The sequence below is a fragment of the Haemaphysalis longicornis genome, unplaced genomic scaffold, assembly GCF_048455015.1.
Source record: "Haemaphysalis longicornis isolate Haplotype H1 unplaced genomic scaffold, Haemaphysalis longicornis Haplotype H1 scaffold_189, whole genome shotgun sequence".
Lineage (NCBI taxonomy): Eukaryota > Metazoa > Arthropoda > Arachnida > Ixodida > Ixodidae > Haemaphysalis > Haemaphysalis longicornis.
In genome coordinates this window covers 431,586-458,887 of record NW_027526287.1, presented here as the reverse complement: position 1 = coordinate 458,887, position 27,302 = coordinate 431,586, and the positions used below count along the sequence as shown (strand labels likewise).

General features: G+C 46.6%; 1 protein-coding gene across 1 annotated transcript; it reads left to right on the top strand.

The window, feature by feature from the left end:
- The first annotated feature begins 5,670 nt into the window (after window positions 1–5,670).
- LOC144166727 (uncharacterized) lies at window positions 5,671–26,010 on the top strand. The gene is made up of 5 exons (XM_077696230.1): window positions 5,671–5,852; window positions 10,040–10,101; window positions 17,509–17,595; window positions 18,542–18,577; window positions 25,747–26,010. Exons 1-5 carry the CDS (start codon window positions 5,708–5,710, stop codon window positions 25,849–25,851), a joined length of 435 nt encoding a protein of 144 aa, XP_077552356.1. The 5' UTR covers window positions 5,671–5,707; the 3' UTR covers window positions 25,852–26,010.
- Window positions 26,011–27,302: the final 1,292 nt, after the last annotated feature.

The window sequence follows — 27,302 nt, the reverse complement described above, 5'->3', positions numbered from 1 at the left end:
TTGAGTCACCGACAGCGAGGCGCCCACGCGGAGGGCGCACGTAGTGGTAGGCTCTGCCACAATGCACAAGAGCACTCCGCCACTTGCAGGACGCGCGAACATGATACCGGATCGCAGAAGCGGAACAATAGATAGTTTATTGCACATCATAGTGGTACAAGGGCTTCACTGCCTTCCTAAGCGTACAGTGGTTGTGGGAGGTTGAATAGTTACTCACGAGTACGCTCTATTAAAGGGCAATACGGCGGTTGCTGGACAATGAGTTCGAAGGCCAGAGGAAGGCCTTCGAAATGATCGCGTAAAGAAGGTATTAGTTAGGCACCCGGAAGAATAGGGTTCAATCGCTTGCGCTCGGATTTTCTGGCAGCAAATGCTAGGTCCTGGCACATGCGCTTGGCATCTTGGGCGAGAACTGCTGGGTACTGCCTGGATTTTTGGTTTATGACACAAAATTTTCTGACCAGCGAACGGCTAACATCTTCGCTGTGAAAGAGGAAACAAATAAATTTGAACCGTTATTACCTGTAGCGGCTGAACTGCACATTGCGTGACTAGTGATTCGGCTCTGTTACACCTGAATTAGAACGTCTGAAATGCGCAGTGATTGTGGGACCGTTATTTTCAAGCACTGTCACGAGCGTACATTTCGAAGCTTTACAGTTTGTTAGTTTATCAGGTGCTACAAGGCCATTGATCTTCAAGCATCTCAGGGTAACGTAGCACAGAGCCATGTTTTCATGTCAGGCCCTACGTACTTCAACGTCAAGCCACCACTTTCTTAAAATACATTTAATACTGCACGAGTCACACGAGTATACGCAGCCGCAGAAAGGAACGTGGAGTTAGGTTCAGAGTGGCGTAGACCTGACGCCACTAACAGGGTGCAGCGCTTGACAGCCTTCAGATACTTACGTTGAAGAGTTTACAAGAACAACGGCGGTGTTCAAAAACTTCTTGGAGGTTCAGCATTGAAACACTTTACTAGACTTTATTGAAACAAGGTCACTGCGTGCCAGTTCACAGATTTCAACATATACGTAAAGAAAATGATATCGTTCAAGCTTATAGATACCTAGGGTGCATACGAATCACAAAAAAGAAATGTATGACTTCTCGGCGACACCGCTAATTTCGAAGAGTGTTGAAAAACTAGTGCCCTTCCATTATGTCATTACGGTTTACCTGGGAAGCTGTACGCAGTCGACGGAGTGCACGAAACAAACCACGCTTATTTGTAATTAGCGAGTGAACATACTTAATCCTAGTCATTTAGCTGAATGAAACTTGGAACGACTCGAGCTTTACTCTATTGGACAAACATGGAGCTATTAGTTTCCCTCACGCGTCGTAGGGATCTGACTGTCTGTGTAACACACAACCAAATCCGCTCAAGACACTAGACAGGTCGCATTCGGCTGTCTGACGTCCGCGGGCAAGCCTCCCGGCTGCACGCTGCACAACGGACACGTCATCAGTGAGGGCATGAAACCTATAGCTTCCCGTGCACCCCCCCCCCCCCTTCCTCCCTCCACTCCCCGCACGTGCACACTTAAACCGGCAACCGCTTACGTGCGTGTGCTTAAACGTGAAAGACACCGGCAAACAAAAGTTGGGAAAGAGGTGTCGAGGGTGGCGAAAACGAATGGCGGAGCGGCACCGAGCAAAGCCGATTCACCGGAATGAAAACTGCGGGGTTAGACATATACCGCTTCGCAGTAAAAGAAAAAAACTCCCACCTCCCCTCGCGGGAACCCCTGTGTAGATGCGACGCATAGGCGGAGCGGCGAAGGGACCGCTTTTTATAGCGCGCATAACGTTGAGGGGACTGCGTAAGCCGGTCCCAGTCGATGACGACGTTGGCGTACTTGTAAAGCGGCGTGGACTCTAGGTGTTTTAGCCAAGCGTGGATGTTGCTTCGCCGCAGAACGGCACACCGGTTATATGCGCAGCGCGCCCGAAGGAGAGGAAACCGCGGAAGAGAGTACTGCACATGCGCCGGCCTCAGCGCGTCTGCCGCGGCTATGACGCAACACAATCCAACACAATCCACTTTAATCCAATCCAATCCAAATCCAATCCAAGCCAAGCCAAGCCAAACCAAGCCAAGCCAATCCAATCCAATCCAAGCCAATCCAATCGAATCCAATCCAATGCCCCTCGCGAGAGAGTGTTCGCTATCGGAGAGGAGAGGGGGTGAGCGGCGGAGAGCGCAGCTGGCGCGGCGAGGAGAATGGGGGAGGGGTGGACAACGCCGACGACAACGACGACGACGCCGGAAGGACAAGGCGAGTGAATCAGATGCTCTGCATCTAAAATCTGGGGAATGTCAAAGGGTTTTTCTGTTTTTGATTTCATGTCTCGTAAAATGTGAACTGCTCCGTAAGTAAACGGAAACAAATCGGCAACCATTTAAATTGAGATGCGATGACTGTGGGAACAGTGGAGCTCGTGGTTTTCACTAGATTCAACTTGGTTTTTATTACGTCTTCCCCTTTATTAGGAGAAATATGGTCAAAAAGTTAAGCATTCTCAATGCAAACTGAGTTAAATAAAAGTCCACAATCCACCCTCCCAAAGTACAAAGCAAACGTAGCCGAAGTTCGAAGCCAACGCCCGCACTACGAACACAAAGGAAATGCCGCCCAGAATGCGATGACAGCGCAATCGGATAGACGCAGGTTTTGTTACGCTATGGACCCAGGTTTGATTCCGACCACGGAAAGAGTTTTATTTTCTAAGGCGCGCACTCTGTTGCGACGGTGTCATCCCACCGCTCACAACCCGTTGCTGCATACGGGAAGGCGTACCCGAGCCGAGCTCCGTCGCCTCCGACATGCGTGTGGTAGCGTGGTGAAGCGAACGGCCAGCCAATGTTGCTGCCTCGAAGAAGCCCAGAAGCCGAAGGCAAACGTAACTTGGCTACTGCATGGCGAGAGATAGGCCGAAGCCAGACAAGAGCAATGCCCCGACGTTCGAGGTTACGGTACAGGACTCGAGCAGAGTGACAGCATTGATTCACTGCTCGAACAGGAATGAACTACAGCGCTTGGGGGGGGGGGGGGTATTATACCCAAAGCGCAAAAGGTCAAACAAGCATTCCCTCTAGATTGTGCACACGACACGAACGGCACAGGCACACACGACAATCTTTCCAGAGTTCGTCAGCAGTCGGTAGTGGCGGCGCACGCTGAGTCCGAGAGAGGAGAGAGAGAAGAGGTCTCTGCAGCGGCTTTCGCGTCCTTTGGACAAGTCCCTGCGTGTTGCGTCGGCAGCCGCCGAACTTTGATCACGCCGATAGCGAGGCGCCAGTGATGCAGACATGTAGCGACGCGTTTGAATCCGTCGGCTGCAAGCGTGAGTCACCGGCAAAAAAAAAAGGGGAGGGGGGGGGGGTCTGCTTGAAAGGCGCACGCAGTGGAGGCTTCGCCACACAGTCGAGGAGTGCTCCACAAAGCCCGAAGCAGAGCGGCGGGCTGATTCGTAACAACTCCCAACACTTGTTCGTCGGCTCTTTGCATCGTCGCCACTTACCCTCACACTTCTTGGCCTAGAATGTCTCTTCTCCCCTTCGCCGAGTGGTATTTCCTGTTAAAGGGACACTGAAGTGAATTTTTCAAACTTCTTTTTTTCCCCTACATTGCGTAGACTGGCTCAAATAAACACTGTTCATCGCTTAACCGCTCGATAAGGCGATATTTATTTTACAAAACCCGGAAAAAGAAAAACTACCGTGCGTGGTCTGCGGCCTCCGCGCCAACCCAAGTAGTGGCGTCCATACGAGGTATGCTGAGATTGGACGATATCCGAGATTAGAATTTAAACCCATTTTGGTTTTGGTTCTGTGATAAAAACATGCTTGGTGTCCGACGTTATCATTGTCTGGGCATTCTCGATATATCAGTAATTGGCATCCCGCCCTTCTGCCACGTCTCCGGCTGTAAAATGCGTCAGATAAGCCCGCCAGCACGGCTAGCAATCCTAACAATCACTAGCCGAGGCGTACGCAGTGCATGAACGCCCTCCGCGTCACCGGAGACGCTCAAATGCGATGCGCAGCTTTCCCCCCTCCCCCCCCCCCCCCCTTGTAGCTTGCTTAACCCCGGCCTGTATCCTAAAAGGCGTGTTCGCACTAGGCCAAGGGTCGGCTGATTCGAAACTGTACCTGCAAGTTGTCGGTGCTTCTGGCAACACCATGCCAACGTGAACTCCCCAGCGAGTCAGTGTCAGGGTCCCTGTAGTTCATAAACTGAATGCACAGTACCCCAAAGAGTATACAGCGCTAGTGCGCTTTCCAGAGAGGTTAATAAGGCTCACCTTGCAACCGTCTCACTTTGACAGAGGCTCCTGATCGCTTCTCCACGGCCTATTGCGCGGCGTTCTTGTCAAGTGAAACTAACTTGGGCAAGTTGGCACAGATTAAATATCAGACAGAAAAAAACAGCTGAAATGCGAGGTCTAGAAAAGGAGGGCGATACACACGGCGTCTACTATCAGCTAACGAATATTATTAGGAGAAAAAATGTAGCTTTTTGAATGTGAACTGCGCCATGTGCGAAAACTACTCAATGACGGTCTCGAAGCAAATGTCCAATGCACGTGGCTGGGCTCTCACAATCACACCGAGCACACGCTGTTAAAATACACCACTTCGGCACTCAGAACAGTAATAGAGGACGGGCTGACCCATGCTGGGCCTTTCTGGAGGATAACATGCCCCTCGAAGATTTCCTGTGTCAACCTATTCTGTTCTGTTTCTCGCCATTCTCGTTGCCATGACGTGTCACCCCTGGGATACGGCGACCGAAGCACTTTTATGTTATTTCAGGTTATGCTGTTAGGCTGTTTCACACATTTGAATGTGACCAATACTATTTATGCCGTATTGCATTAAAAGCGAGCAATGTCAATAAAATAACTTTAACCCACAAAGAGAGGTTCTATTTCAATGGTTGCGATCATGTAACCAACTGGAAAACTGTAAATGTTGAAACTTGGTACCAACTTGTAAACAATTATATTTTTAGTCAGAAGTGCATAGTTGACTACCTTCTTAATTCCCTACCTACCATTTATATCACAAGCCGCGGCAACACTTTAATGTCGCAGCAACGCCATTGCAACGACCGTTTTTGTTTAAATTCATGATAAAAGTAGTTTTTTATAAAAATCCTATGAATATGTTTCTCTGACGGCAATTGTAAGTAATTTTTACTTGAGGTGCCAGAAAAGTGCTATGTATGACTTGATCGTGGGTAGTTTGCGAATTTCAACTGCTGCGGCTTTACCAGCCAGTATGAGAACGTATTGTATGTATCCGGATTATCCACTGACCGTGCTTATTATAGGAACCAGGAGGTGGAGCGGGGAACAGGCTGATAGCAGATTTTAGAGTGCAGTAGCTCGATTCGCTTGAACATGCACCGCACAAAGCAACCTTTCACGCATATCAAGTGGAGTGGGAATGCTATTTACTAAAACAAAAAGTTCACGGGACACTTGAGAAAAAACACGACATTTGTCCACAGAAGGCGGTCATTACACATACAAAAAGGGCAAGTCGTCGGGAAGTTTTTTTTTTTAAATCATTTATCAGATGCATTTTTTACTGCTAAAGGTGGAACCTTTTGACAGATGAGTTTTGTACTAGCGCCTTTTAAGGCAGACTCTACGAGGACTTTTGCCAGTAAACAACAAGCCAGTCTCCAAGATGGCAGACAAACAGTTGGTGATAGCCGCCATTCTCCTAGTGGGGTTTGCAATTGTCTTAACGACTAAAGTGGATGAAAGCAGCAGTGACAGCAGCATGGATGACATCGAATACGAGGAAGACGGTCCGCAAGTAGAATTTTGCTGTGAGATTTTTATTTACCACCTCTATTCTGCGCGCAAGATGATGGCCTACAATGCGGCGTATTGTGTTGCATTAATTGGTTTTACAACATAACCCTGATTATCGCACGCATAGGCACGCACACTGAGGGCAGAAAAGTTAGGATGCCCGTACTTGAGCTGTAAGCTCCAGGTGCGATCATAATATCAACTGTATATTTTTTACCTGCTCTATGTTAATTACTGTTGCAATAAAAATAAATATTTAAAAAAACGACCCGCCTTTATATCGATTTCTTACTTGTACTACTTTTATAATAACGTTTAGGGATGCCAAACTACCAAGGATATCCCTTTTATACTTACACGTACTTACAATTTGCACAGAACGACTTCGTCGAACAGTACTTGACTATGAGGGAAAAACCTCACAGAGCGCTAGCATCTAGCCTAAGCGTTTAAAGCGCATGCAAGGAATCGTGAATTCAGATGGGCCGACAAAAGTTTTCACTTTGGGCTTTAGTGCCTGGAAGCGCTTCAAAAGCAAGTTATGATCAGAGCAGAGCGGTACCCGTTTGCTCGTTCTAACAGATGTCTCTTCTACTTTGTGTTGCGACTTTTGAAAAAGTGGCCGTGAAATGCGGTTATTGCTGCCATTTAGAGAACGCCAGTAGCGGTACAGCGCATATGGTTTGAGGACGTCACCCAAGCACGCAAACAACGCCCTGACTAAAAAGAGAGAAGAAAACCTTTTCGGCGAGTTTTTTTGGGTGTCTGATAAGCGCAGAACAGCAATAGTTGGCATGGATACTTCGTGGCCACCGATTCCCAGTAGCAGACGCGTTGGTGATTAACTTCTAGAAACCATTTCAGTTGTCGAAAAAGAAGAAAAGGGTGTTGCAGGGGTCCCTTCAGAAACACGGTTAAATTGCAGTACGCGACTTTCGTTTGAAGAAAAAAAGGCGGGTGCTATGCGCCCGTGCGGCAAATATAATTGCGTGCTCAGTGTGGCACTTTTTTTGCGGAATTTTATTCATTTCTTCATTAATGCATGCCTTCGAGATTTCACCAATCAGTTGAGGTCTACGATGTCTTCGTAGCTCTTGTGGTGATGTAAAAGCCCAAAATATAGTGAAGCATGTGTGAGGGAAAGGAGCTCAGAGGAGCCGACGAAAGGAACATTGGGATAATTAAAAGCGCGCGCCCAGGATATAGCCATCGCACCGTAAGGAAGGCGTGACGTTGTTTGCCAACGTAATTTATTTGCCTGCAAGGTAACAACGACGAATAGATCACCGGATTAAAGCTCACATGCCTATTCAAACCAAATAAGGCTTTAAAATTAGTACCACACACGTCAGACCCACTCGTCTCCCGCGGGGATCAGAAGGTCCTGAAGTGAAGTTTCCCCGGCAGGAAAAGTAATCCATTCGTTGTCTCGTAGGCGGCTCGCAGCCGCCCTGCTTCGTCTTTGTCGTTGCGTGGTGTCGACTTCTCTCCTCCTCTACTCTCGAAGTCGCCTCTCGGCCCGCACTGAGTCACCACTTCGTTAACTGAACCACAGGTAACGTCCACGACGCTGTCGGGCTGCGCCAGTAAAGTTAGGTTCGTAGAAGACGGTGGTTGGTGTCGCCGTGGATAGGTGAAAGTAGCCGCTGACGCTGACGCAGGAGGTAGATGATGAAGAAAAAGTCTATCTACACTTGTTTACATAGCAGACGATGAAGCATAACATAAGACAAGGAAAACTGGATTAAAATTAAAAGGCGCCGCAGCGCACAAAAGGGGGTATCGCGGCGCGATCCCTGATGGGGGCCCGGAGGCCAAAAAAGGTGCCGAACCGCCGCACGGTTGGCGAGAAATTCGTGGGGCTCTGGCGCCCAGAAACCGCCACGGGAGCAAGTCTCTCAGCGTGCGCTCTCGGCGGCTGCTCCGGACGAACTCGTCGAAGCATGCGCGAGCATGGCGCGAGAAATGCCGCCTCCCCCACAGCAGCGCACATGCCAATAAGGGTTTTGACCTCCGCTCCCCCCCCCTGGCCGTCCCCGAAGGTCAGGATGAAAGGAAAGCCTCCCCCGACGCCGCGTAAAAGCCGCCGGCGAGGCCCATACAAAGGGTTGCGACTGGCTGGCGTCGGCGGAGGCCGCCCCAACATTCCGCCACCGGATGGGGGACGCAACCAAGCCACAAGAAGGGAGGAGGGTCATCGCCGTGACGAGGTTCATCGGCGCGGTCATCATTACACCCCATAAAGAAGGATACGAGCTCAAGGTTGAATGAATGACGGTTTGCAGCCGTCCATTGCCATTTAAGAGGATATTCGCGAACACTCCCATAGATGCATGTAGGTATTCTTTCTGCGACTGATACGGAAATATTGCCGGGGCAAGTGCATTGTGAGGTAAGCGTATTAACAGTATCCAGCACGGGTACTTCACTGCTGGAAAGGCAGCTTACATTTGTACAGTTAGGAACAACCGCGCTGCTCGTCGCAAAGAAGCTCGTGATTTTATTTCGGACTGTTGCAGACGCTTGTTTACTGCGCGAACGTGCGTCTTGCGCTGTTTCCTTGAGACATAGAGCACAAACAGCGAACATACCCGCCATGGTGGCTCAATGGCTAAGGCGTTGTTGAGCCCAAGGACGCGGGTTCGGTCCCGGCCGCGGTGGCTGCTTTTCAGATGGAGGCGGGAAGCGAAAGCGCCCGTGAGCCCGGATTCCGGCGTAGGTTAGAGAACCCCCTAAGAAGTCAAAATTATTCTGGTGCTCTCAACTTAATTAATCAGCCCGGGAGCAGCCTCGGCGTATTGAACCCCACAATCAATCAATCAACGAATTGCGGTGCATATATTCATTCGCGGGTATTCATTTTGAGACTTAAATTTAATAAAATACAGGTAGGCGCCCGGGTTTGTGGGCACGTATGAGTACGGTATAACGATTTGAATTCCATGGCTGGTTATGCTGATTAGGACGGCGTTATTACCAAAAACTAGCCACTTGCCTAAATTAAACTACGTGCTACAAAAATAGATCGCTACATAAAAGTGTGTAGAATCAAGCTGTGCGTACGGATATGCAAAAGATAATAGTGTTAAGGCCAAGTCACAATTAATCGAGAATTTTTATTCGGCTGAATGAGAAGTAACGGGACAACACATTGTGATATAATAAAAACGCAAAGCGAGAGGCGAATATGAATATACACGATTGGTTGTAGGGAGTAGTCGTTATCCGCTCATGTTTTGTATATTCGCGCTCGATACATGATTGCCTTCTATTTTATGTATCCCTCTACCTTAAAGAGACAGTGAATCCCTGAAAAAGACCGTAGAAGCTGATTCACTTTGTTTTAACTTAAGAATCATACATTTGAAAGATTTCGCTGTTCTTTTAAAACAAACGCTACTTTGTTTGTTTAAGAACACACAACTAGATATCAATTCCCATCTCCCATGTCCGTTCATTTTTACCGCAACGCGGTAGAGCACGTCGCACATCGTGAAGACAAACTAGTCATTATTGCAGGCAGGGGGGGGGGGGGGTGGAGGGAGGGGGAGTACTACCTGGAAGGGGTAGGCAATAACACCGCGATTCTCCAGCATGGCGGCTGACGGCCGGACATGTCATAGCCCATTGCCCCAGTAGTCTTATACGTTGGCCGTTAGTTGTCTTATGTAATAAAGACACGACCAGGCAAAAGGCACGATAGCTTTCACGTCCACCGACGTAACAGCCCTTACGTACTTGCGCAGCAACGCAAAACATTTGACCGACATAAAACCGAAAAAAATCCTGCCAGTTGTTGTAGGGGGGAACCTGCTTAATAATGTGTAAACAGTGAACTCGGAACCCCTAAAAAATTTGGTCTTATTAGTAGTGTAGGCATATATTTATTTACAAGTCCCTCATTAAAATCCTGTTCCACCATTCACAATTTATTACAATCTGTGGCTTCACAAATGGTATTACAGGAATGTGTATGGGGCGCTGATGCCTGTTTGCAGTGGTTTGGTATATACTGCCTGATGCTGCTGCCGCGAATGCAGCACTTGTACGCACAGCCGTGGTGGCGCTGTATTAAACCGATAGAGGACAACTGGTGTGTATACCAAAGCGGTTGTTCCCGTAAAAATAACTAGACATGAAAGGCGGGGTGCCTGCGTTGCATTTCATACTATTTAACTTGTTTTTTGTTTTCTGTCTGCAGATGTCAACGAGACTGATCAAAGAAACAGAATACTAGGATGCGTGCTGAACACCACGGAAGAGGTAAATATGCGAATAATTTAGGAAATATGGTTAGGTTGAGAACTATGGACTGAGAACTCTGGATTGAGTTCTGGTTTAGAGCTGAAAGTTGAGAACTCCAGGTAGAGAGCGGCACGTTACATGAACAAACGAAGTGTGACATACAATTTTTTAACGTGGAGCTGTCATTAGGTCGCTGTAACAATAGTCAGAAACCTATGAAGCAAAGGTAAATAGAGCAGTTTCTGTGTTGACAATTTTAACCAAGATATAAATACGTGGCTTAACGGGACACTGAAGTGAATTTGTGAAACGTCTGTTTTTGTTTGCATTGCATAGACTGGCTCGCATAAACACACCTTTCATCTTTTATTCGGTCGATAAAGCAGTATTTATTTTATAATGCCTGAAAGAAGAAAAGGATCCGGCGACATTTGACGCGGCTGCAACAACTAACAGCAGTGACGCGTATTCGAGTCGCGATGTGATTGGGCGATCTCCAAGATTGGAATCCTAACCAGTTTTGGCCTCCGTTCTGTGCAACAACATGCTTGGCATCTATCGTTATCGTTGGTTGGGAGTTTCCGATATCAGAGGAATCGGCATACCGTGCTTCCGCCATGTTATCGGCTGTAGAATGGGTCAGATAAGCCTGAAGCTTAAAATTTTAACGTTCAGTAGCCGAGGCTTACACTGTGCCTGTGGCTTTACGGTGTCTGTGTCATGGAAGACGCACAAGTGCCATGCACTTTTCACCCATCTTTGGAGCTTACCTGTCTCGTCCCTGTGTCGTAAGAGTCGTGTTCGCACCAGGCCGACAGTCAGCTGTCGGTGGTGATGCAAACACTACGCCAAGGAGAAATCGTCAGCGCGTCAGTGTCGGTCTGCACGCAGTCTGCCAAATCATTCGTGCAGCAGTGAAGAGCGCAGCGAAAAATGATGAATTTAGTATGTAAAATATTACCTAAGCACAAAAAATCAGCTAAAAAAACAAGCCTTATCGGGTATTCAAACTTGCTACATGCGACACACTGCGCTCAATGCTTCAAAAAACTCGGCCATACCCCAGTTTGGGCGGAGATGGAAATATAGGGTATATATCATATAACCTCTTTATATTTTTTTTTGGTTTTCACATTTCCAGCAGTTTAGATGATTCTTTCCACAGTCGAAAAAGACAATAAGAATTTCTGTAGTTCGTCATGTTTTCGCGTGCCGTACTGTCGTCTTGCCGTAGTCTGGTCGTGTTGGGATTCTGGTGTTCTGTCGTGTGTCGTATTCCTGTCCTGATTTTGATGTTCAGTCGTCCAGAATTCCTGTCTTGTCGTGATCCTGATGTTCCGTCAGTACTTTCGCATGTTGTGAAGGTTATTGCCCATTGTGAAGAGTAGCGTAAATGGTAGTTGGTAAATGGCAAATGGTAAATGGTTGTGACTACAGGAATGTTTGTCGTTGAGAAAATTGACTGTCGTTACGACAGAAATGTGTGTCGTAACAACAGATGGCTTTGTCGTAACAGCAGGACTTCAGTTGTCCAAACAAAGTTTTTTGTCGTACGAGGTTTTTAAGGTATTCTTGTTGGGACTTTAGACTGGGTCTTGACTAACACTGGTGCACTAAGCGTTCCCCAAATTCCCACGTATATCCGATCTCTGGCGACTGCATTCCTTAGGCCGGGTTCAGACTGTCGTAATAGCTTTAAGCTTAAAAGCTATTACGACAGTTTTAATAGCTTTAAGGTCGTAATAGCAACTGTCGGAATAGTTTTTAAGAATGACATCATTTCGTGTCTCAGCCAACCGAGCTGCATACATGCTGTTTTTTTACGTCCATAGATCACGATATGTCTTTTGCGCCGGTAGTCTGAACATAGCCTTATCCGAAAAAACGTTCGCAGATGTGTGATCGTGCTGCTAACAGCTGTGTTAGTTCAGCCAGCGCAAAAAAGCGCTTTCCTAACCTTGGTTTTACGCCGAACAAAGTTTCAGGTGGTTTTAATTCCTTACAACGTACACTAACTTCGCTGACTCTTCTCCTGCTTTCAATAAGAGTTATACTTTCTACTAACGTATCAGTCATCGAAGCGTCGCATGTGAGTTTGGGTGGAGCTACTTTGACTTCGTAGACTGCACTAAGTTTGATAAAGTTTATGAAACAACAAACTAAAGGCACATTCTACCAGGCACAGATCGTGTAGTGGCTTATTTTTAAATGGGTGAACAAATTGCGACGACCCGCGCGGCGGCCGGCCTACTGACTCTGTCTGAGAGTCGGCGAACCACGCAGTAGGCGCACTCAACGAAAGCCTGCTTGAGTAAGGGTACGCAAAACGTCATAGGAAATCGGCAAGGATGATGCAGGGAGGAGGAAAGCCCTTTCGAACTGATTTTATATTAAATATATAAAGTCGCGTAAACGCACCCAGAGTGGTCGATATATCGCCCAGGGGCTACGTACTATTGGCGCAAGTAACCCCACAATATTTACAAATCACTACAGCGTTCAGTTAAGGTGGATTCTGCAGGGGATAACAGCGTTAACGCGTGCTTGAAGAAATACAGAATTACTGCTTAGGCTGCCTACGTTCGTGGCCGAGAGCGAAGTATACAGCATAACTGGGGTAGAAATAACCTTAGTTTAGAGGAGTACACCACTACACAATACTCATATTGCCGCGAAACATGCATTGGGTTTGTTTGTGTATGCGTTTAGTTTTAGCGCCCCGCTGGGCCCGGTTACATGTCTTATCTGTGTGACAAAGGAAGCGCGTGTTCCATTCTTCCTTTTTGATGCAGCACGGGTTATCTCATTTGATAGCAGAGTGCTTTGCCCTGTCTTTACTGCACTAGGATAATCTTCTGGGATCTCCAATGTTCTCGATGTAGTTCGACGGTTCGAGAAACAATCACGCCGAGAGATAAACGCTCGCCGAGCAGACGCCACGGCGCTCGATTTCACCGATGCTCGCCTGCGCACGCCACTTTGTTGACTGCTGCTTCGCCGCCCTGCGTATGTTTTTTAATTGTTAGTAGCACAGGTTCGCTCCAATAAAATTGCTTTTCCTTCAAGACAGCTACGTCGTCTTTGGCTACGTGACAACATCTCGAGTTCCCCCAAAATTGAAGACAAGAATCAGTTTCCATTATAAAAAAAGGAGACAACTTATAGTGCAGCGACGTTGTTTCGCACTTGTTTGAAGGGACCCTTCGAAATTCTGTCGAAGTGGTCGTCGTCGTCGTGCATTCAAACAGAAAATCATCAGCAAATAAAATAATTCATATCTTCACGACAAGTGACGAATGGACGTTAGTGTGCAGCGGAATTATTGTCACTGCCATTTGACAGATTCCAATTATAATGTCGTGACTTCACGATCAATGAATGTGCAGTCCCGTAGGAACTTTCCATATCCGCCGCCGTCGAGTACTCTGTCAAAATCGAACTTCTTGGCACCCCAGTCTTCGTGTTTACTGACTCGCAGGAGGCGCTACGCAATATAGCTCGACACTACAGGCACCGCCGTACCCCTTAAACCTTATACAGCGCCCTTTGCGCCCACCCTTCCCACAAGATAACGCTGGTATGGGTCCCCGGCGTGGCCGGGTCGTAAAAAGGTAGTAACGGTCGTATTTACTAACACCTTACGAACCTTACTACCCCGCGGTTTGTACGTAGGCTCTGCCACTAACAACTGCATGGTTAGGAAATTAATTGAGTGTAGGAAGTAGTATGGATTAGATTAAGGTTGTACTTGTGACTAGGTTATGCATGGCCAGTTAGCAAACGCATGTAGCTCAGAAGAGTGTTATCGCTAGGACTTTAATAGGACAGGTGGTGGTACTTCCTGCTTCAGTTAGTAACCCTGACTAGTACTAAATTTACTACCTCAAGTTACTAATAAGTACCTAGTGTATACTGGGACAAGTAACTTGTTAGTGTTCCATTAGTGGATGCCCCGACTTTTTTTTTTAAGAGTGGGGAATGCCCGAGCACATGCGCTCACCACAGAGCTCTCCCAGGTTCCGTCCATGCTGTGGCCATGACTGCACCTATATCGCCAGGCTGCTGACAGTACCTTCTCGTGCTATCTGCAGTATACTGAGTTATGCACATTCCTATCCTTCCCTCTCCCGTAAAGCCGTTCGACAAGGGTTGAGGAATCCAGTGTTAAGCGTTGCCAAGTTAAGTTTCCAGCGCTCGTCTGTACAAATCCACATCCAGAGGTTTTAAAAGGACAGACGACCGATTTTTGGGGAGTGCGTGTTCTCTAGCTCATATGAAAGCCAGCGTTTTATATAGTGGGGTAACCGCAAAAACGTTCCAAATAAACAGGCGGAAATAGTTTTAATTTTGCCAGAAACTTTCTGAAGTCGGAAAAATGGCTCCATGTAGTGTCATAACATGCACTACCATACGTGTCCAAGCAAACCTGTCGGTTTCAATGCGTGATTAAAAAAAAACCGCATAAAGGAGTATGAAAGAGTGCACATTACTGTTCTTTTAGCTGGGGATAAGTTCCTAAATATTTCTTTTCAAGTCAGGTACAGTTCAAAGTATGTTGCCGCATGGATTGTGATTTCAGAAGATCTAGGGCGATATTGGGAAAAATTGTTTTGGTTTAGAGTGTTTTAAGTGTTAGCCGTTCATTTGGGGTAGTGAAAATATCCTCGAAGAATATCGGGTTGTCTCTCCTCAAGGACCCCGGCTGTCGTGCTGGCCTGAGTGCCGCCGTGTTCAGGCGCACTGCAGCGGCTGGGCATTGAGGGCCATGGGTTCAGTTGTGAATTTATGTGGGAGGTTTTCGGCGAAAAAAACTACACCAGCCTGGCCAGGTACTGTTCTGTTGAGAAAGTGATGTTTGCGTTTCCGGGCGCCTTCCTAGTATGATTGCACCTATTTAGTCGATACAAGCAACCAAAGAGGATGCTTGTATCGACTAAATAGGTGCAATCATCCTACAAGCATCCTCTTTGGTGTACATATTTGGTATTAGAAATACTGGAGGTGCACTGGCGTACCTCCAGTGCACGTCTTTTTCATCCAGAATATTGTTTCCTACCGTAACAGGTGGTATTCCAAACCTGGTGCTGTGGTATTCTTTAGTACTACATGGTTGTGTATATAAACGTTGTTCCTGACGATAAATGACCAAAAAAGGAACGTTGTTAAAACAAAACCCGATTCTCAACATTATTGGAACATCGCGCACTAACTGCGACTGAAAGTGAGTGTTAGAAAAGCGGGAAACATGACAAAAAGTATATTCTATAAAGTCACTTGATTGTCGCAATTAATTGCAGTTGTAAATTAGAATTCAAAAATCGCGTTTTATCGCAGCGGATCGTTCACAATGAAGGTATGCCTACCGCTCAACCCTTGGCAAGCTTGGCAGCCAGGGCTAGCGGATACATCCAACGGGGTATTCGGCAGTTATGGGATTGGACGATGTCTTAGCGCGTACGATCTGAGGTCGGCGCCTATTCCGGCATATTGACAGATTACGCTGGCTCCTATAGACGTAAGTTTAAACAGAATAGCTGTTTAGGCTTAAGCTAGGTTCGTTGGCGTTAGCGCAAAAATACCAAGAAAAAAGAAACTCCTTTGGCGCGAGGCGCCCTGCACGACTTTCGCGCAGCTGCGTAGAAGGAGCCTAGCCTTTCCTAGCTATGACGTCATCGCGCGCGCCGGTACCACTGGACCTTCGAGAACACTCTGCCCAGTGTCTGTGGCGTGGTCTCTTGCGTGCTCTTCTCCTCGCCAGTTCACCTGCGTTCGTGCCTCAGGTGGGAATCACAGAAAACCTTCCGCTACAGATGCCGAGCTCGCGAAGCCGGTTTCCGCCGGTTCTAGCGCGTGCTAACGCAGGCTTTTTGGGAAAGATGTAAAAAAACGCCTGTGGAAAAAATGACCCGGCCCTGCCAGTAATGGAAAACTTTCAGCGGCAAGTTCAGAAATACCGCTGAGGTGCAACAGCCTGGTCTCCCAAGAAGGGAGAGATGGAGCGACAGAAAAAGAGCGTCACTTCCGAAGGAAAGGAAGCGCGGCGCGAAAGCCGCCACACCTCTGCTCGAGAACGGATGCGACAATTGCAGTCTAATCCCGATTGTCGCACCGGTGAAGCGGCAGAGAAACGGCGGTGAGTTGCAGAAGATCCGGAGTTGCGAGCTCGCACCCATTGTACATACCCTAATGACTGAGTGTTCATTGCTCTTGGGGCGGCTAACGACGGCACCACGCAGAAAACTTGGCCGTGTCTCCAAGCATAACCGCGCCTAAACTTACCCGGACCAGGAATAAGCTAGGTGGGGCAGCCAGCTTCGCTGCTTCGCCAGCGTTGCACAAGTAGTGCAAACTGCGATTGATTTTTTTATATACGAGGCGCTAGAACGCATATGAGGACGTCTTATACTAAGCCCGTCTGTCGGTGGGTGTATAGTGGTATTGCACGGAATCAAATAAAGAAAAGAGTATTGGCGTTTAAATGAGGCCCCGAACAGAGTAAGTAGCATGCAAATCGGCCGTCAGTAGATTGCCATCGCTCGCGAGCAAGTCTGGGCACGATTGCGTGGTCCGAATGATGGGTTTAGTGGGTACGTTTGTGCTCTGCGTGCCGTCTACGTACAAGTAAACATGAACGCCTTGCTTTCTATGAGTGCTGCAAGTGATCCCTTATGACAGTATCGACGGAAGAATACGGAGCCTTGAAACGTTCTGAACAACGCTGTTTGGCTGTGAGTTTGCATGAAGGTTTGTTCCAAAGCTCGCATCAGTGTGCCTCTTATCATTACGGTCAAAAAGTGGAACGCGCAAAAGGGACAAAACGGAAAGGACTAATGTTATGAATACTTAAGCATGAATACCATACATAAAGCATGCAGATTTTGAGCGAAGCTTATTTCTCTGTTTCATGCATTTTGAATGCTCGAGAACAAAAAGTCACGTGTCTTTGAGGCGTGAGGCATTCTATAGCGTGAGGCGTTAGAAAATGAACGTCCACAGCAGTCGCACGCCATTCGAAACATCATTTTGACCTCAGCTTATGTCTCACTACTTGGATATACATCTTCAGTAGATTAGTAGATTAGTAAGGAATGACCACCGTCAACGCTCAAGATAAATTTAATTTGCTCATCCTGTTTGCCTGAATTCTGTATCCCAGCTATGTCGTGTGCTTTTTATAAAAAGCCCAGTTGGGCATCCCGTGTCACAGAGTGGAGTGGCTCATGATCTTTGCTGTTAAAGCTGGTCATTTTATAAGCAAGGCAGTATCTTATTTGCCTTTGCGCGTGTTTAAGACTTGCATTACAGAGGTAAACTTCATTCTTGCAGTTTGTTTTAATACAGTCTCAACGTTTCAACTCTCAATCACGAAGACATGTTAAAAAATATATTATATTAACGTGGATACTTTAAATACCATTTTCCTAGGAATGTCCTGACTGCCCAAAACTTTTACAATACCAACAATCTGCAAATATTAGTCTCCAAGACCTAGGGAATGCCCTGTGCAATCATGTGAGTATTTAAATTCTTGGTACGTTTACCCAGTACAGAAAACGAGTTACCACAAATAAAGAAGTTGATAACCACAAATGTCGTAAATTTAGCTAAACTACAAATATTTGAATTGGAATTATATTAATAGTTGGATTTGGTGTTTATATGTTACCTTACTTGGTGTTAGCTGTTTGCCTGTGGTGTTTATAAGCAGAATATTTGCAACAATGGCCAGCAGTACGAAGGTATATTCTCGCTATATACATCAGGTTAGCATCCTGAAACAAAATCCCGGTTTCTTTTGCTCGGATTCGAATGGCCGCATGAGCATGTCATGCGCTTTGCCGTAGAAGCGGGATGTTCCCTGTATGCGTAGAGTTGGACGTGAGGGTGGTGCGTCATGCGTTGGTATGGACAGGCACATGGTTGCTAGGCCATCCTGCACGATTGCGGATGAGCGCGTATTTTTTGCTGTCCAGTAACTTTACCGCACTGCTCATACGCACCCTCGAGCCGATTTAGTAACCACCGCCGATGATGTCGATTCTTGCAGTTTTCATTTGTATTCTGTTTCCACTAAAAGGTGTCCATTCGGTTGGCTATAGAGCAAATAAAAAAAGTGTTCCTGTTTTTTTTTCAATCTTGTATTCTATACAAATATAGATCACACTGGCAGTGTCAACATAACGAGTGCGTCCCAAAACACTGATGATGCCACGTAGCACTGCACAAGATTTAACGCAAGAATTTCCGTAAAATTTAAATCATAATATTTGTCTCCTGAGCACATATGCTAAAACAGAAAACTCTGCATATCACACAGAATGCATATCACACAGAAGGTCTGTGTGATATGCATTCTCAGTTTGTGCACAGAGCGTCTAGACGCAGCCATGTTTTATACACGCTCTGCCTAGAATGTGAATGGCAGCAAACGTTTAACAGCGTTATTCTGTTCTTTCAGACGAACGAGCTCTTTTACAACGTTTCAAAATTTCAGGTGAGTTGCTGAGGGAAAAAAATCCCGCAGAGTTTGTGCCATGGTGCTACGCTGTCACGTCGACAAACAGGGGGTAGAATGTACGAAAGTCATTTCGCCCCGCTCCGATTGCCGCTAACACATTATAAATTTATTAATAATTTCCTTCACTAGGGAACAGTGGTGAACAAACCATGTTTCCGTTGTACTGGAAGTAGATTAAATACGAAAATGCTATCACCTGCGTGGACATTTTTGCTTTACAGTATGACAACATTCATGAGAAATTTTGTCATTAATCACAGTCCTTATCGTTTGACGATTTAAAAACATTTGCCTTCTAAACATGTAGCGGGCGTGTGTAAAACCTATTTTTTATAAATGTGAGGCATGCGTGACGTTACAGAATTCTGAATAAATAGACATTATTCAGACACTCGTCGCTGTGCTATGAACTGAAAATCACCGTCTCTATCTACACGTCTTTTTTTCGGTGAACAAAAAAGAAAACATCATTTTGAACGATTTGATGCCTTCATCCTAAGCGCGACCGCACGCTTAAGCTGGTTCGATTGCGTCATTAAAAGCGGCCGAAAGAAATCGTGCTTTTTCTCTTGAACGCTTGTACTTCAGTTTCAGCACAAATTCCTGTGTGTGGTGCTATTTTGGTTTTCCGCCCTATCACTGAGTGACACCTCAATCCGGCCTTTAACGCTCTCCGTGCATCTTTGCAGCGCTCAGGCTCTCCTATAATCCTCTTGAACTAGTTGACTGACAGAGAGGATTAATTCGATTAGCAGTCCTGTAAACTGTCGTGAAATATACGTTTAAGGGTACGCGCTTTCTGTAGGTATTGTTGTGCCAGAGCGCCCAGCCCAAATGCGCTGCACGGGGCGACACGCTGACAGAGTGGCCGATTCGAGCCTCGACCAAACCACCCGCGGCAGACATGCCCAAACATGCAGGCGTCGCAGAGTCGCCTCTCCTTTTCCCGTCGTGGCGGCTCGGCCGAATCCTGCCTCGGACGAACGGCCGACGGCAGACGCGCAGCGACATGCATGGAGAGGGTGCCGCTGTGTCGCCCTTCCTTTCCCCGTCGAGGCAGCTCGGCTGACGAAATCGCTTCGCCTCCATTCTTCGGATTCAAACTTCGGCCAGCGAGAGTCCTGATTGGAGCGATTCGAACGGCTCGCGGCTGCAACGGACTCCCGGGGGTATAAAACCCTCCCGGAAGCCCAGCGAGCGCGGAACTATTCGGCGGCACTTTTTGGAGGCACCGAGTGGAGACGTGCTGTCGCCTTTGTGCGAGCCATGTAACGCTTTTGTTGCCCTTGTACGTAAATGTTGCTTCAACTTTTCGTGGGCTCGAGAACTTCATCGCTCTGCTCTGCACCGCGTCGATAGCGGACGGACCAAGGCAACGTGTTAACAGTGGGGGCTGCGGTGAGAGGGCCCAGTCCCAACAGCGGTGACAGTGTCGGTATGGCTGATTATCAACATTATGTAACACAATGATAGTGCTCCAATTACGTGCTCATGCTTCAGAGTACGCATACAGATTTATTAAAGTCCACGTTTGGAGTGCTTGAGCACTAAAAAAATAAATTTAATAGGATTACAAGAACAAGGCTACAAAATACAATGGAGGAGCAACGGGGTATACTCAAAATATGCATGCGCTATAACACGAAGTATAGAAATTATCTGCGTTGACAAAAAAGTAAACAAGAACGCAGTACTTCTTTAAATGTGTTTGTAAAAAGCCGATGGCAAGAGTGGCTAAAGAAGCTAATACAGTCCAAAATGTTCTTGCATTCACACAATCACTAGTCATCTGGTGGTGGTGGTGGTTGTGTGGGAACAGGCGGTGTTAGCCTGGCAAGATGTGCCGGCAATAGTTCCGCCAGGGCGCCACCTAATGATTCAATACTACGGTCACTTCATCACGACTCTGCCAGCTCTGTCTTCTAAAGGAAGCTAAGAAGAATGCACGACACCTCCTTACGCAGCATCCAATGTCTCTTTAGGAAGACGATGCGGTACAGAGTGGTGTGTGAGGGTTGCCAACTTTCGAATCGCTATGAGCATTGCCGTTCGTTCAGCAGCATGCTCCGGGAAACACATTACTTATTGGTACGTATTCCCGAGCACTGCACATGACGAACACAGGGGAGATCGCACGAGGCCAACTTCAAAAAGCCATGCTGTGGTCTCCGCTGAGCTCGTTCGTATGCTGTACAGCAAAGTTGCTTCCGATCTCGTAAGTCCCTTTTTGACGCAAGGCTGATGATAGGATCTCTCAAGGACTTGAAATGTTCAACGACTGTTCGCCTGAAGTCATTCCAGTAATCGTCGGAAGCTTTAACAGTCGATGAAAATTGCAGCGCCTTCCGTGTCATCTGATCAGCGGTCTCATAGCCCTTGACGCCAACATGGGATGGAATCTATCGAAACCGCTCATGGAAACCCTTGCTGCTGAGCTCTTGCACAAGCCGTAAGGAACGCTCGCAGAACATTTTCGTGGGATTGCCACGCTGAAAAAGTGCTTATTTGGAATCTGTCAGAATTACGACTTCCTGCGGCTTGTATGAATTAAGTTCCCTCAAAGCAGCCGCGATGGCAATATACACTCCGTTTCAGTGGAGGGCACTCGATCCAGTCGTGCAGCCGCGGCGGCCAGTAGGGCGTGTTTCCCCTCCAGAAATATTGATCAATGTGAACTAAATGAAAGAATACACGAGTATACCGCGTTCGTATCAAGACATACTATCCAAACACGTATCATGGCCTGCGTTAAAACCATCCTTAATTTTTCCCATCAATGCTGTGTGATGCTTCCCTGTACAAAAATAAACTTCATCGAGAGATTAAACGGTCCCCCTATTAGGTCGAAGACATCGATGAAGACGCCAGTGTGAAAAAAAATAAGTTAAAAAAAATTTCAGCCTTCATTGGTTTCGAAAGAAAGAAGAAATCACCCACCCTAGTGGCTTAGTGAATAATGCATTGTGCTGCAAAGCTCAAATACGTGGGTTCAATCCCGGCCGCGGTGGCCGCATCTTTTTTTTTTAATGGGCGTGAACAAAAGTTCTTGTGTCGAGATTATGACGCAGCTCTATAGTCCCACAGCTGCCTAAATTAATTTCTATGCCTGTACTGCGGCGCGCTCCATTGCTCAGGTGAAGCTTAAGCGTGTTAACAAACATCAATTTCAATTTTGGAAAAGTGCAGAAGGAAGGAAGGCCTCAACATATGAACCTCAGAAATGATCAGTGCTAAGGGATTCTGCATAAATGCTTTTCTTGTAGCCCAAACAGAAACCATGGTGACCCGATGTAAGCATGCTGGATGCTGGTGTTTAAGAATGCGAACTGAGCGTCTACCTTTGGTTCGTGAGAAGTGATCCTGCGCTCAAGTGAGCGAGCTTATACAGAGTCAGTCACAAAAGTTCCCGTAATGTATTTTCATGAATCATTTATTTATTATCAGTCTACAATCTTTTCAGAACTTTTTGAAGTGTTCTCCCCCTGCTTCAAAGCACCGTTGCCAACGCTTCACCCAATCATTGAAGGCGTCGTGAAGCCGTCAAGGGGAACCTCCTTCAGTGAGGTCGTCGCAGCTGCCTTTACGATCTCCAGTGTCTTATACCGATCTTTTTTCAGGGTAAACACTATGAGCATTGCCTTGATTCGCAATTTGGTCGTCCTTGCTTTTTTCGGGCGAAAAAACTTCATGGTGTGGCACTCGCTGCTCTGACGCTTTGAATCGGGATCGTACTGAAAAATCCTTGTTTGGTCCCCCTGTGATCACAATGTCCAAAATGTCTGGCTCTGTTTCGTAGCGTTAATGTAAATCCTGGCACTGCAACAAACGCTCTTCCTTCATTCATTCGTCAGGACTTTTGGCACCATTTTCACGGAGACTTTCCTCATTTGAAGATCCTGTGTTAAAATGCGATGAACGATTATATTGGCAATTCCACACTCCTCTTCGATCATCTGAACATTTAATCACCGGTCGTTGTCCAAAACCTGACGCACTTTCTGCACTGAGTCGTCGTCTTTGATGTCGACTGGCGTCCCGAGCGGTGCCGTTGACGGTCTCCCGACCTTCTCGGGACCTTTTTTCCACATGAAAGTTTGGCTTTGTTTTATCGCGTTGTCACCGTATAGGCTTTCCAAAGCATTTAGAGCGCCTCCACCCCGCTTTTACCCAATTTCACATAATACATGATTGAATATCGCTGTTCCAAAAACTGGTCAATTTTTTACTCGACGAGGGTGTAGTAGAAGCCTCTGCGCGGAGCGTGACCTACCTCAACTGCCCACATGCAACTGAGACTGGTCTCATTTCAAAGCTTAGATCCCCCACTAACGTCTCGACGGCGACGTTGCAGACGACAAAAAAGGTATTCCGGGAACATTTGGGACAGGCCTTGTATGTGTCACCCGACGGGGGTGGTGCTTGGGGGTTAAACTAAAAGCTGCATATGTTTATGTAGCTGCTACCAAGGTAATTATGTTTTTTTAAGTGCCGTCATGGTTGTTATAGATAATAAAAAAAAGTTGTGGCGGAGGCGGGTTAGATGTGCGCTGGAGGCGTTGGGCAGGGGAATTTTTCCTCCGACCGTACCTTAAATTGTGCAATGCGCCACAGCACAGCTCGGACAAGGGAGGTCGTGCTGATCTCAAAAGCAACCAGCAGAGCGATCCGAAAGGAAATGTAAGAAGCTACTTGACACTTCGTTGCAGAGACGTATGTGACCTCGAAGGATTTGGATGGAGGCTGCAATGCCGTTTTCTCGTTGGTGGCCTCGCTATCAAAAATTTCAGCTCACTAACGGAGCGGTAGAGCCCGGCGAAAAATCTCCATACCTCTTTCGCCAGGAACACACGCCTTAAACCTAGCTAGAGTGGGGGGTAAACCTTTCGCGCTAATTCAACTCGTCGATAACTGTGAGACTGAACACAATTGGATACCAGTTGACATATGAGGTATTACGAGCATTAAGTCAATCAGCGGCCCTCTCGCACCACCGAATACTCCTCGTCACAAATCTGATGTCACTCTAGTCCCGAGGACACAGGTTTGTAGACATGTTTCAGGCAACGTCTTATTCGTTTAAACAAGATGAACAAAAATAGCAGTTATGTTGTATGTGTTTCCCCCAAACAGTTGCCGATCGTTTGGTGTACAAAGCAGTGACGTTTCACGTAACGCCTAAAGAAAAATGCAGTCGCCACTGGGAGCGTAATACCGATGCTTACGACGAATGCTGATGCTTCATCCTATCGTTTAGCAGCCTGCAAAGCCCAACGAATAGTCAAATGGTATTGTATCCAGCCTCCGTAGGGGATGCAGATCCTAAGCTGTGGCATGTATGCGGTAATGATTTCTGGTTTAAAATTCTGAATATGTAGTTCTACGCCTTCTATGGAGGCTCAAACAGACACCCAATGGTTTTATATGCGCTTTATGGCGGTAGAACCAATGAAAGTGAAATTACACCATTTATTTACTTTTGGTATTCTTTATGTCATATAGATGAGCGATGTATGTTTAGAAATATTGATTTCACTTCGATTTGATTATGAGGTTTAACGCGCCGATGCTACACAGGCGACGAGGCACGCCGTAGTGGAGGGCTCCGGATTAATTTCGACCGCCTGGGGATCTTTAACTTTAGCCGAAATATCGAACACAGGGGCGTTTTAGATGCAGAGCATCTGATTCACTCGCCTTGTCCCTCCGGCGTCGTCGTTGTTGTTGTCGGCGTTGTCCACCCCTCTGCCATTCTCCTCGCCGCGCGAGCTGCGCTCTCCGCCGCTCACCCCCTCTCCTCTCCGATAACGAACACTCTCTCGCGAGGGGCATTGGATTGGATTTGATTTGATTGGATTGGATTGGATTGGATTGGCTTGGCTTGGCTTGGATTCGGTTGGATTGGATTTGGATTGGATTGGATTAAAGTGGATTGTGTTGGATTGTGTTGCGTCATAGCCGCGGCACGTTGCGTCATAGCCGCGGCAGACGCGCTGGGGCCGGCGCATGTGCAGTACTCTCTCTTCCGCGGTTTCCTCTCCTTCGGGCGCGCTGCGCATATAACCGGTGTGCCGTTCTCCGGCGAAGCAACATCCACGCTTGGCTCAAACACCTAGAGTCCACGCCGCTTTACAAGTACGCCAACGTCGTCATCGACTGGGACCAGCTTACGCAGTCCCCTCAACGTTATGCGCGCTATAAAACGCGTTCCCTTCGCCGCTCCGCCTATGCGTCGCATCTACACAGGGGTTCCCGCGAGGGGAGGTGGGAGTTTTCCTTTTCACTTTTCGCTTCCATCAGAAAAGCGGCAACCAAGTGTTTAGAAATATACTTGAGGCTTTGCGAATAAACCATAAACTAAACCATGGAGTTGTTATGCCATAGGCTGTCGGAATACACCGTATCGCCTTTATGTATGGCGCAGTTTTTTATAAGGAACAATGTTATTTTCTTGAACCTAAAATAAGGGTCAGTAATAACGAGCTCACTGACCGTTACATTTTCCAAGGGGTAAAATGACGCATTAGGAATATTTTAATTGTTGTGACGTTTTCTTGTACTGGATTGCGCTCGACAGGCTGACATTTTGTTACTTCAGTGGCAGGAATACGAAATACATTTATCTAACTTTTTTATAGATACTGAGTTGCTTTCCCTGTTATAGCGGTAGTGGTCGTACAGACAATAAAAACAAAAAACAGGAATGAATTTTCAAAGTAAAACTGATTTACCACAGAGAATAAGCCACAATGCACCAGTGCGCAATCAAAGAAGTACTGGGAACTCGTGAAATTTTATATTGCGGACATAAAATGTTCCATAGATAGAATGCGAGTTTTACCTCAGTGAGGTTAGGTGCCCGATAGTGCAGAGAAAAAACTATATTAAAACAAACGAGCTTAGGGATGAAGCGGTGTAACACTAAACAGTGTACGGTAATTATTTTTTCCTCGGAAAATAAAAAAGAATAACAATACTCTCCAAGTAGTTACCTCGTTTTGAAGCACGAACGTACACGTTAAGAAGAAAATTGCGTGTATTTTAGTCTTGTATCGAATATTGCTGGTGTCTTCTGTTGATAGTCATAAAATGGACGAACAATTTGTTGTGGCCATTGATATTTGAATGCGTTTTCTTGCCATTGACAGCCCACTGTACAGCTGCGCCAATACGAAGACTATCCCGACCTGAATTTGACTTGGGCGTTTGGAGCACGTGAGAAAGAGATTCTGCCTGGAGAAAAGTCTCTATGAGGGACGAAGTTTGTTTGAACTTTCTGTCAGCGTAATGGTGGTTGCGGCTTTCTTTAGTCAGAAATAGACTTCAGGCCTGAAATAAAATACAGGATTTATGGTTATTGTCCCAAGGATTGTTCAAATAAAAGATGGTATTTTCTATCGCTTAACGTGCAAGCGAGTGTCTTGTTTAATTTTTGCGTGTGGTCTCAGAAAAGTAGTGCGAAAATGAATTTTATTTGTGCTGATCGGATTTGATGGCAGAATTCAGTGTAAATCCTACGCAAATCAAACTATACGGTGAACTGACAACTTTTATAACAATTTTTGTCTCAACTTTTTAATTTAATCATCGCAAAATTCCAAACGGAACCTTTGTTGTGCTATAGTTGCTGGCACTAAAAGAAAAGAAAGTTTTTCTAATTTCCACTTGCGCGGCAGGCATAATAACAAAATTGCCCTTGCATCTAATGACGCAACGGTTGAGCGCGAAGCTTTCTCGTGATGGATTCTTTGGTTGGTTAATCCCACACTGCGAGTATGCACTACCCTAAAGGTACGCGCTGCTTTTCTAGAATACCCACAGCAACTTTCGGGTGCGCACTACGTCTAGAGTTTTGGTTTGGGGTGTACGGCGCGAATCGGTACGTGCTGCTTGGAGTTCGCTTCGACCATGTCGAAATTGAGCAATCGGATAGACTCCGGTTTCACTATGCGAGGGACCCAGGTTCCATTCTGGCCGGGGGAAGTATTTTTAAAGACGATAGTATTTATTTGGCTACTTTAACGGGAAAAGTTGGGTCTGTCTGTCTGTCTGACTCGTCTGTCACTCGGTTCAGCCAGCCGGCCAACGCAACACCGGTGCTGCGCAATAGTATTATATACTCACAGCCAAATCTAAACATCTTATTCCGGTGGCAGTGTTCATACTTGTCAACATTGTTGAACAAGAACAAGACATTACGTAAATATAAGGCTGAAAATCAATACATGAGTTGCATTTGCAGTTTTCCTTTATTAAAAAAATTAACGGGTGCCTGCTTTTTGTCATAGCAAATAAAATACTACATCAACTGCAAAAAACCTCGCCTGCTGTTGCCCGCGCTACCTGCAGGAATTCAAAAAAATCAAATGGCAACAGCAACGAAAGGTTCCACTAGACAGGTTTCGCGTTTCTCTTGGAACGCTCGTGGACTAGGGCAACATGGTTCTATAAACCATAGAGTTTCTCAACTCTATGCTATAAACGTTGTAGTCAGGTGTTTCGATTCACGCGCGTCTCCGCCGTACGGCAGCGCTGGCATTGAGGCACCAGACTTCGAGCAGTGGAACGCGGTAAATTTAAATTTACTTGAGCAAACCTGTAGGAACGAGACGGGAGAGGAACAGGATGAGAGGTGAGCGGGAAAGAGAAGGAGAGCATTTACTTGCCAGAGGAGCCAGTCGACTATCGTCTTGCGTCGACATTT

What these genes read in the sequence shown, in the direction of transcription:
- LOC144166727 (XM_077696230.1), top strand. Translation starts at nt 5,708, where the DNA reads ATGGCAGACAAACAGTTGGTGATAGCCGCCATTCTCCTAGTGGGGTTT. An exon ending in TCCGCAAGTAGAATTTTGCT is followed by an intron (nt 5,853 to 10,039) that starts GTGAGATTTTTA and finishes TTCTGTCTGCAG; the next exon opens with ATGTCAACGAGACTGATCAA. An exon ending in TGCTGAACACCACGGAAGAG is followed by an intron (nt 10,102 to 17,508) that starts GTAAATATGCGA and finishes CCATTTTCCTAG; the next exon opens with GAATGTCCTGACTGCCCAAA.